Here is a 12,081-nt window from a genome sequence, read left to right on the forward strand (position 1 = left end):
ATCAGCACCGCCCCCCCTAACCCCGTGGTAAGATGGCCGCCCTAAATTAAACTACAGTATAAACACCAGAGGTGGGACAAAGTCATTGTTATGCAAGTCCAAGTCGAGTCGCAAGTCATCAAATTCATGACTCGAGTCTGACTCGAGTCCAAGTCACATGACTCGAGTCCACACCTCTGATAAACACACATTTTTTTTAAATCGACATTGAGAGAAATGAAAACGAGTTTAACCGTTCGGATAGCTGCAGACTTAGTGCAGTTTGGAAGCGAATAATCAAATAATACATTGTTTAAATACATCAGTACTGTCCACCTGTATTTTGTATCACCCCCCCGTGGTAAGATGGCCGCCCTAAATTAAACTACAGTATAAACACAAAAAATCTATCGAAATTGAGAGAAATAAAACAAATTTTAACCGTTCAAATAGCTACAGACGTAGTGCTGCTTGGAAGCGAATAATTAAATAATACATTGTTTAAATGCATCAGCACCGTTTCAATATGGGCAAAATAAATCGTAATGTCAGTCTATTTGTTTGCACTTCTCCCTGTGGTGGGATTTTGTAGGATGAACTTTGAGATGTATTATATATACGGAGTGGTAGCTCTTGCAATCTCTCATTCACTTGATACAGCTGTCGTGGCTGTGACGGTTCCACCTGAAGACGGAAGCTTGTGTTGCCTCCGAAACGTCGTGATTTTTATTTTATTTTACTTTTATTAATTGTAATGTTTTACCTACGTGACTTTACCAGAAAAAACCTAAGAATATGAATCCTTGCAGTCACGAAAGCTTCAAATCTAGGATCAATAAGGTCTGAATTGGTTTGTAATAAGGTAGCCACTGATAAGGAGTTGACAGGTATGGTAGTGAGACACTGGGTAGTGAGACACTGGGTAGTGAGACTCTGGGTAGTGAGACACTGGTGGTGAGACACTGGTGGTGAGACACTGGTAGTGAGACTCTGGGTAGTGAGACACTGGGTAGTGAGACACTGGGTAGTGAGACACTGGGTAGTGAGACTCTGGGTAGTGAGACTCTGGGTAGTGAGACTCTGGGTAGTGAGACACTGGTGGTGAGACACTGGGTAGAGAGACTCTGGGTAGTGAGACACTGGTGGTGAGACACTGGGTAGTGAGACACTGGGTAGTGAGACACTGGGTAGTGAGACTCTGGGTAGTGAGACACTGGTGGTGAGACACTGGGTAGAGAGACTCTGGGTAGTGAGACACTGGGTAGTGAGACACTGGGTAGTGAGACACTGGGTAGTGAGACACTGGGTGGTGAGACACTGGTAGTGAGACTCTGGGTAGTGAGACACTGGGTAGTGAGACACTGGGTAGTGAGACACTGGGTAGTGAGACTCTGGGTAGTGAGACTCTGGGTAGTGAGACACTGGGTAGTGAGACACTGGGTAGTGAGACACTGGTAGTGAGACACTGGGTAGTGAGACACTGGGTGGTGAGACTCTGGGTAGTGAGACACTGGGTAGTGAGACTCTGGGTAGTGAGACTCTGGGTAGTGAGACACTGGGTAGTGAGACACTGGGTGGTGAGACACTGGGTAGTGAGACACTGGTGGTGAGACACTGGTAGTGAGACTCTGGGTAGTGAGACACTGGGTAGTGAGACTCTGGGTAGTGAGACACTGGGTAGTGAGACTCTGGGTAGTGAGACACTGGGTGGTGAGACACTGGGTAGTGAGACACTGGGTAGTGAGACTCTGGGTAGTGAGACACTGGGTGGTGAGACACTGGGTAGTGAGACACTGGGTGGTGAGACACTGGGTAGTGAGACTCTGGGTAGTGAGACACTGGGTGGTGAGACACTGGGTAGTGAGACACTGGGTAGTGAGACACTGGGTAGTGAGACACTGGGTGGTGAGACACTGGGTAGTGAGACACTGGGTAGTGAGACTCTGGGTAGTGAGACACTGGGTGGTGAGACACTGGGTAGTGAGACACTGGGTAGTGAGACTCTGGGTAGTGAGACACTGGGTAGTGAGACACTGGGTGGTGAGACACTGGGTAGTGAGACACTGGGTAGTGAGACACTGGGTAGTGAGACTCTGGGTAGTGAGACACTGGGTAGTGAGACACTGGGTGGTGAGACACTGGGTAGTGAGACTCTGGGTAGTGAGACTCTGGGTAGTGAGACACTGGGTAGTGAGACACTGGGTAGTGAGACACTGGGTAGTGAGACACTGGGTGGTGAGACACTGGGTAGTGAGACACTGGGTAGTGAGACACTGGGTAGTGAGACTCTGGGTAGTGAGACTCTGGGTAGTGAGACACTGGGTAGTGAGACACTGGGTGGTGAGACACTGGGTAGTGAGACACTGGTGGTGAGACACTGGTAGTGAGACTCTGGGTAGTGAGACACTGGGTAGTGAGACACTGGGTGGTGAGACACTGGGTGGTGAGACACTGGGTGGTGAGACACTGGGTAGTGAGACACTGGGTGGTGAGACACTGGGTGGTGAGACACTGGTGGTGAGACACTGGGTGGTGAGACACTGGGTAGTGAGACTCTGGGTAGTGAGACACTGGGTGGTGAGACACTGGGTAGTGAGACACTGGGTGGTGAGACACTGGGTGGTGAGACACTGGTGGTGAGACACTGGGTGGTGAGACACTGGGTGGTGAGACACTGGGTGGTGAGACTCTGGGTAGTGAGACACTGGGTGGTGAGACACTGGGTAGTGAGACACTGGGTAGTGAGACACTGGGTGGTGAGACACTGGGTGGTGAGACACTGGGTAGTGAGACACTGGGTAGTGAGACACTGGGTAGTGAGACACTGGGTGGTGAGACACTGGGTGGTGAGACACTGGGTAGTGAGACACTGGGTGGTGAGACACTGGGTAGTGAGACACTGGGTGGTGAGACACTGGGTAGTGAGACACTGGGTGGTGAGACACTGGGTAGTGAGACACTGGTGGTGAGACACTGGGTAGTGAGACACTGGGTGGTGAGACACTGGGTAATGAGACACTGGGTAGTGAGACACTGCTAGTGAGACACTGGGTAGTGAGACACTGGGTAGTGAGACACTGGTGGTGAGACACTGGGTGGTGAGACACTGGGTAGTGAGACACTGGGTGGTGAGACACTGGGTAGTGAGACACTGGGTAGTGAGACACTGGGTAGTGAGACACTGCTAGTGAGACACTGGGTGGTGAGACACTGGGTAGTGAGACACTGCTAGTGAGACACTGGGTAGTGAGACACTGGGTAGTGAGATACTGGGTGGTGAGACACTGGGTAGTGAGACACTGGGTAGTGAGACACTGGTGGTGAGACACTGGGTAGTGAGACACTGGGTTGTGAGACAGTGGGTGGTGAGACACTGGGTGGTTAGACACTGGGTAGTGAGACACTGGGTGGCGAGACACTGGGTAGTGAGACACTGGGTGGTGAGACACTGGGTGGTGAGACACTGGGTAGTGAGACACTGGGTAGTGAGACACTGGTGGTGAGACACTGGGTAGTAAGACACTGGGTTGTGAGACAGTGGGTGGTGAGACACTGGGTGGTTAGACACTGGGTAGTGAGACACTGGGTGGCGAGACACTGGGTGGTGAGACACTGGATGGTGAGACACTGGGTAGTGAGACACTGGTGGTGAGACACTGGGTAGTGAGACACTGGGTTGTGATACACTGGGTGGTGAGACACTGGGTAGTGAGACACTGGGTAGTGAGACACTGGATGGTGAGACACTGGGTAGTGAGACACTGGTGGTTAGACACTGGGTAGTGAGACACTGGGTGGCGAGACACTGGGTGGTGAGACACTGGATGGTGAGACACTGGGTAGTGAGACACTGGTGGTGAGACACTGGGTAGTGAGACACTGGGTTGTGATACACTGGGTGGCGAGACACTGGGTAGTGAGACACTGGTGGTGAGACACTGGGTAGTGAGACACTGGGTGGCGAGACACTGGGTGGTGAGACACTGGGTGGCGAGACACTGGGTGGTGAGACACTGGTGGTGAGACACTGGGTGGTGAGACACTGGGTGGCGAGACACTGGGTGGTGAGACACTGGTGGTGAGACACTGGGTAGTGAGACACTGGTGGTGAGACACTGGGTGGTGAGACACTGGGTGGCGAGACACTGGGTAGTGAGACACTGGGTGGTGAGACACTGGTGGTAAGACACTGGGTGGCGAGACACTGGGTAGTGAGACACTGGGTGGTGAGACACTGGGTAGTGAGACACTGGGTAGTGAGACACTGGGTTGTGATACACTGGGTGGTGAGACACTGGGTAGTAAGACACTGGGTGGTGAGACACTGGGTGGTGAGACACTGGGTAGTGAGACACTGGGTAGTGAGACACTAGTGGTGAGACACTGGGTGGTGAGACACTGGGTGGTGAGACACTGGGTGGTGAGACACTGGGTAGTTAGACACTGGTGGTGAGACACTGGGTAGTGAGACACTGGGTGGTGAGACACTGGGTGGTGAGATACTGGGTAGTGAGACACTGGGTGGTGAGACACTGGGTAGTGAGACACTGGGTGGTGAGACACTGGGTAGTGAGACACTGCTAGTGAGACACTGGTGGTGATACACTGGGTAGCGAGACACTGGGTGGTGAGACACTGGTGGTTAGACACTGGGTGGTGAGACACTGGGTAGTGAGACACTGGGTAGTGAAGACCTGTCAACCAATACGGTTTACCCCGTATTCTTGTGCAGGGGAAATTGAAGTTTTAATGTCTGGACAGCATACAGCCGTTTCAATACGTACAAAAAAAACATCATGTTTGTCTATTTGTTTGTGTTTCTCCCTTGTGATGGGACTTTATAGGATGAACGTTGAGGTTTATAAGGGGTGAGCAATAAGGTCTGAATTGGTTTGTAATAAGGTAGAGGGCACTCGTCTTCTTGGTTCTTTCGGTAAAGTCACGTAGAATGGAAATAATAAAATAATAAAACATAATAAAATAATTCTCACGACGTTTCGGCCACAACGCAAGCAGCCGTCCTCAGGTGGAGAACAGGTCTGTCGAGAAGACAGAGTCTGAATGACACACCCCAGGCTTGGAGCGACTATTTAAGCTGGGATGGAGGGGCACTGATAAGGGGTTGACAGGTTTGCGCTTCACAAACCCCTCCAAGGTGTTCAGCCGTCCTAGAGTCGACCCACTTCTCCGGAAGACAGAAACACAACGCAGCGGTGTCATCGTCTGCGAACTTTTATTACTTGTGTAGTGACGACTTGAAACAATTCTCTCGAGATGGCACTTTATTGAAGACACGTTCACTTGACGTCAGGCGGAGATCCCATCGCAACAGCCCCGAGTCTCCCACGCATCTCCTTTATATACCGACACGAGGCCACGCCCCCCTTCTAGATCATTCTCGCTGACTCTGGACGCTCGCTCTACCGGCAGACTCTACCGCCCCCTTCCGTCACCTGACCACGCCCCCTTCTAGATCTTTCTCACTGACTTTGGACGCTCGCTCTACCGGCAGACTCTACCGCCCCCTTCCGTCACCTGACCACGCCCCCTTCTAGATCTTTCTCACTGACTCTGGACGCTCGCTCCACTGGCAGACTCTACCGCCCTCTTCCATCACCTGACCACGTCCCCTTCTAGATCTTTCTCGCTGACTCTGGAGGCTCGCTCCACCGGCAGAGTCCACCGCCCTCTTACGTCACCTGACTTCATTTTGGTGATTTTCGAAAAGTTTTTGGGTTTGGCCATGTTTGTTTGTTGTAGTACAGAGTTAGACGGATGGCTTTAATCTAAGTTGTCTTGTGGTTGTTGTTGTTGTTTGACTTGCATCCCACTGGGATATTTGCACAGGGTTGGTGTACGGTGATTTTTCTGCAATATTTTGCTGTCTTTTCTTGAATTTTCTGTTTGCACATAGTCACTTTAAGATGTTTTCTTGTTCATGTTTTAGTTTTTTTGTTTGTTGCGGTTGCACCCGATTCAAGAGCCGAATGGCTCACAGGGCTACACCTAATAAATTAACTTTGAACTTTGACCACGCCCCCTTCTAGATCATTCTCGCTGACTCTGGACACTCGCTCTACCGGCAGACTCTACCGCCCCCTTCCGTCACCTGACCACGCCCCCTTCTAGATCGTTCTCACTGACTCCTCTGGACGTTCGCGGTGGAGTCTGTGTATGAGTGAATGAGTGTGTGAACAACTGATTGAATGAGTGAATAACTGAGTGTGTATGAGTTTGTAAACGACTGATTGAATGAGTGAATAACGGAGTGTATATGAGTGAGTTTGTAAACGACTCATTGAATGAGTGAATAACTGTGTGTATGAGTGAGTGAATGAATGAGTTTGTGAACGACGGATTGAATGAGTGAATAACTGAGTGTGTATGAGTGAGTGAGGGAATGATTTTGTGAACGACTGATTGAATTAGTGAATAACTAAGTGTGTATGAGAGTGAATGAGTTTGTGAACGACTGATTGAATGAGCGAATAACTGAGTGTGTATGTATGAGTTGAGTGAATGAATGAGTTGATGAATGACTGATTGAATGAGTGAATAACTGTGGTGCCGGACGGGCAACGCTGCCTTGGGCAGTGCCGTGGGGGAAAGGGGCCAATTCAGATTGGCCCCTTTCCCCTCATGGCGTTTGTAGTCACCGCAGCGGCCAAATGGTGGCTCTGGACGTGTGCGAGGGACTGGTAACCCCTCGACCTTCAATTAACTACCACTAAACTACGAGGTGAAACATTTAAGTTTGTGCTGGAGGCCCCGGGGGGACAGTTGTCTATGACATCTCCTGGCCAAACCCCATTTTGAGGAGCCAGGAGACTGAATCCTTACCCTCGGGGCTCCTCCAGAAACAACAAAAAACCACTGCGTATGGCCACGTGGAATGTTCGAACGCTCACTGCGGAGGAGAGGCTGCCACTCCTTTGTCGGGAGCTGGAACGGTACCGCCTGGATCTCTGTGGTATTCAGGAGGTCCGGAGGACCGGCTCTGGTTCCTGCCACCATGAGGGGTGGACAGTCCTCTACTCGGGGCAGGAGACTGCCAAACCACAGGGTGTGGCTCTTCTTCTGAACAAAAGAATGAAGGGGGCGTGGGAGTGTGGCAGTGAGGTGTGGGAAGCTGCAAGCCCCAGGCTACTTTTGGCTCACCTTCCCATCAACCAGAGGGGAGGAGTGGTGGTCGTGGTTACTTATGCCCCCACTGAAGACGAACATCCGTGGAGGGATGCAGGCAAGGCCGATGAGTCAGATGCCTTCTCTGACCTCCTGTCAAAGGTGCTAGCTAAAGTGGCACCTCGGGATAGAGTCATCTTGTTAGGTGACTTCAATGCCCGTGCGGGGTAGCTTGGAGAGAGAGAGAGGAAGAGAGACGTGTGGGGGTAGCGAGTGCCCGCGACGAGGTGAAGTGTGTAGAGAGAGAGAATGAATAAACTGCGGCAGTCCTGAACAGAATCTGGTCTCCGTGTGATCCTTGACACCCGGGGACGAAGTTCTGCACTACAGTAGTATATAATAGTGTAGTGTATAGTGTATAATGTGTATAGTGTAGTGTATAATGTAGTGTATAGTGTAGTGTATGTGTGTAGTGTATAATGTGTATAGTGTAGTGTATAATGTAGTGTATAGTGTAGTGTATAAGTGTAGTTTACAAGTGTAGTGTATAGTGTAGTGTATAGTGTATAATGTAGTGTATAGCGTATTGTATAATGTAGTGTATGTGTAGTGTATAATGTAGTGTATAATATAGTGTAGTGTATAATGTAGTGTATAGTGTAGTGTATAATGTAGTGTATAGTGTAGTGTTGTGTGTAGTGTATAATGTAGTGTATAATGTAGTGTATAAATGTAGTGTATAAGTGTCGTCTTTTCTCCGCCTCCCGTCCACTTCTCCCCATCGCACACAATCACAGCAACGAACAAACGAAAAAAAAGCCGCTCATCAAAATGATAAATAGACGTGGGTTCTTTTGTGTTTATTTACCTCCCCAAGCCATTCCCATTCATGCCCCAACAGCGACACGACAGCAAGCGGTGGGGCGGGAGGCACAGGAGACGAACAGGCCGGAGGTCACGTGCCAAAAAGATCCCCGGACCCTCCACGGAGCCTCTAACAGGCTGCTGGGGGCAAGTGCTGCAAGCAGCAGCTGTGAAGGCCGGCACTGTGGCACACGAGGTCTTTGGTGTGGCGGGAACCACCAACATCACCACCACCACCACCAACATCACCACCACCACTCCCCCGTGTAGCCTCTAACAGGCTGCTGGGGGCAAGTGCTGCAAGCAGCAGCTGTGAAGGCCGGCACTGTGGCACACGAGGTCTTTGGTGTGGTCATCACCACCACCACCACCAACAACATCACCACCAACATCACCACTACCAACACCACCACCACTCCCCCGTGTAGCCGGCCTTCATCGGCGCTGCCGCTCGCTCGCGACACTTGCCCCAACAGTCTGTTGAGGCTACACGGGCACGGGGAGGGATCTTTGTCTTTGTGGTGCTGGCCAAACCACGCCGCCCACCCCCCCCCTCTCTCTCTCCGTGCCGCAGTGCCGGCCCTCATGAGGCGCTGCTCGTTGTTGTTGTTGTTGGTGTGTTTACATTTGTTGTCCTTCCACCCGCACCTCCGACTAGCAACGGCTGGCTACGTACGGCGCGAAGGAAGTTCAACGTACACCACTACACACAGACACAACGATATACTAGAACACTACACGATACACTACTATACTACTACGATACGCTACACCGCTCTACGAGATATAAAATGCATTTCATGAGATGAGCGTGACGGGACAGGCTGCTGGAATGGCTGCGTGCCACCACCGATCGGTCCGTTAAGGTAGTGGTGGTGGTGATGATGTTGGTGGTGGTGATGGTGGTGGTCGCGATGATGAGGTTATGATTATGATGGTGGTGGCGATGGTGGTGGCGATGATGATAAAGATGGTGGTGATGATAAAGGTGGTGGTGATGATAATGATGGTGGTGGTGATGATGATAATGATGGTGGTGGTGATGATGATTGTGGTGGTGATGATAATGATTGTGGTGGTGATGATAATTATTGTGGTTTTGATGTTGATGATTGTGATTATGGTGGTGGTGGTGATGACGGTCATGATGGTGGTCGCGATGATGAGGTTATGATTATGATGGCGATGATGGTGGTGATGATGATAATAATAATGATGGTGATGATGACGGTGATGATGGTGGTCGTGATGGCGTGGTTATGATCACGACGGCGGTGGCGATGATAAAGATGGTGGTGATGATGGTGATGGTCGTGATGGTGGTCGTGATGACGTGGTGAGGATTCATGACGGCGGTGGCGACGATGGCGGTGGAGACCATTGCCTGCTGGCGAACCGCCTAACCGAATTTGTTGTTTTTGGCGCGCGGCTATTGAGAACGAAAACAGGAACCCTGGGCTAACATTTAAAATAAAACCCCGACCGCACGACTTCGCGAGCTGTCTGGCTGCTCTCCGTTTCAGTTCTCCGTCAGGACTCTCAAAGTGGTCTTACCCCCCCCGCCCGCCCCCAGCGCACAATTCAAACGAAGAGACGACTCTGTCCGTCTGCGTCCGGTTGTCTAAGTCCGGTTGTCTAAATCCGGTTGTCTAAATCCGGTTGTCTAAGTCCGGTTGGCCTGCGCGGTTCCGATGACGCATTCGTTGACCTGCGCCGTCGTCACGCAGAGGGGACAGGGCAGAGGTTAGGGGTCAGAGGTCGGCGAGGCAAAGGGTTCTGAGCCACAGCAGAAATTTTGCATTAGCCACGCTCGCTCGCCACGCTTGCTACGCACGCATGCTCACAGCACACGTATGCTCACCGCACACACACGCTCACCACACACGCTCACCACACACGCACACCACGCACGCACACCACGCACGCACACCACGCACGCTCGCCACGCACGCTCGCGACGCACGCTCGCCACGCACACTCACCACCTCGCTCACCACGCACGCTCTCTCACCACGCACGCTCTCTCACCACGCACGCTCTCCCACCACGCACGCTCACCACACACGCTCACCACACACGCTCACCATATACGCATGCTCACAGCACACGTACGCTCACCGCACATGCAAGTTCACCACACACGCTTGCCACACATGCTCATCACACACACACCCCCTCTCACCACACACACACATCCTGACCACACACACGCACCACACACCACGCACACACACCCTCACCACACACCACACAGCCTCACTACACACACACACACTACACACACACCCTCACCACACACACACACCACACACGCACAATCACCACACACACCACACACACACACACTACACACCCTCACCCTACACATACACACGACACACACGCACGCACAACACACCCTACACACACACACACACTACACACACCACACACACACCCCCTCACCACACATACACACTACACGACACACACAATCACCACACACACACACTACACCACACACACTACACACTACACACACACCCTACACACACACACTACACACACACACACCCTACACCCTACACACACACACTACACACATACATACACTACATACACCCTACACACACACTACACACACACACACATACACTACACACACCCTACACACACACAATCACCTTTGTTGCGAACCGTAGCGAGTTTAGCGTCTCGGAGAAGTTGTCCTCCGAAGGGCTGAGGTTGATGAACATCAACCTGCAGGGTGGGTGGGAGGGAGGGTACGTGGGTGGGTGGGTGTGTGGGTGTGTGTGTGTGGGTACGTGGGTGGGTACGTGGGTGGGTGAGTGGGTGGGTACGTGGGTGAGTACATGGGTGTGTGGGTGTGTGTGTGTGGGTACGTGGGTGGGTACGTGGGTGGGTGAGTGGGTGGGTACGTGGGTGAGTACATGGGTGTGTGGGTACGTGGGTGGGTGGGTACGTGGGTGGGTGAGTGGGTGAGTGGGTGGGTATGTGGGTGAGTACATGGGTGGGTGAGTACGTGGGTGGGTGGGAACGTGGGTACGTGGGTGAGTGGGTGGGTGGGTGAGTGGGTGGGAACGTGGGTGAGTGGGTGGGTGAGTACGTGGGTGGGTGGGAACGTGGGTACGTGGGTGAGTGTGTGGGTGGGTACGTGGATGGGTGTGTGGGTGAGTGTGTGGGTGGGTACGTGGATGGGTGTGTGGGTGAGTGTGTGGGTGGGTACGTGGATGGGTGTGTGGGTGGGTGAGTGTGTGGGTGAGTGTGTAGGAGGATACGTGGGTGAGTGAGTGGGTGGGTGTGTGTGCGTGGGTGAGTGCGTGGGTGAGTGCGTGGGTGCGTAGGTGGGTGTGAGAGTGGATGCATGGGTGCGTGGATGTGTGTGTGGGTGGGTGCGTGGGTGGTTAGACAACACAGTGCGTGGGTGGTTAGACAACACAGACCTTGTTACCGCATGGACCCCGCCAGACTTGGTTTACCAAGTCGAGGAGCTTTCACATTTAACGCCACAAGAGGCTGTTTTTGTTTGGCTCAGATCTCGCCAATGTAATCATTATAAATGTGTCGCTAAACCCGCCAATTAGTAACGCAACCTTGCCGATTGCCCGCGTCGGGTCGTGGCGGGTTTGACGACACACATTTGTATCGACGCCATCTCACCCACAACATCTCCATTGTGGACATTGGTCAGGAAAGCCACCTCCTGCTACTACTGCCACCACCACCACCACGTGTTAAGACGATATTTGACGCCACGCAGAGGAATTCTGTGCAATCAGGTGAGGACACGTGCGGCCTTCATAGGTGCTCGCTAACAGCACTTGCCCCTACAGTCTGTAGGCTATACGGGGGATCTTTGTCTTTGTGTGGGTGTGTGCGCGGATGTGTGTGCGCGGGTGGGTGTGGGTCCGTGTGGGTGTGTGTGCGCGTGGTCTGGTTGGGTGGGTGGGTGAGTGCGTGTGGGTGGTGTGGTCAGTGTGTGTGTGTGCGGGTTGTGTGTGGGTTGTGTGTGGGTGTGTAAGTGTGTGCGCGTGGTGTGGGTGCGTATGTGCGGGGTCTGGTTGGGTAGTGTGTGTGTGTGTGTGCGCGTTCTCGTTGGGTGTGTGTGCGGGTTGT

At 52.4% G+C, this 12,081-nt stretch overlaps 1 protein-coding gene across 1 annotated transcript in view; it reads right to left on the reverse strand.

Annotated features, from left to right (window-relative positions):
• Nucleotides 1–7,946: 7,946 nt before the first annotated feature.
• The window catches only part of KIFC1 (kinesin family member C1), a 34,458-nt gene continuing 30,323 nt past the window's right edge, over nt 7,947–12,081 (reverse strand). The window contains exons 12-13 of the mRNA XM_078882982.1: nt 10,629–10,704; nt 7,947–9,673 (exon numbers count right to left, since the gene is read on the reverse strand). Of these exons, the coding sequence (XP_078739108.1) occupies nt 9,629–9,673; nt 10,629–10,704 (121 nt within the window). The 3' untranslated portion in view covers nt 7,947–9,628. The remainder of the gene's footprint in view (nt 9,674–10,628; nt 10,705–12,081) is intronic.

This window comes from Lampetra fluviatilis, chromosome 68 (genome assembly GCF_964198595.1).
Source record: "Lampetra fluviatilis chromosome 68, kcLamFluv1.1, whole genome shotgun sequence".
Taxonomy (NCBI): Eukaryota; Metazoa; Chordata; class Hyperoartia; order Petromyzontiformes; family Petromyzontidae; genus Lampetra; species Lampetra fluviatilis.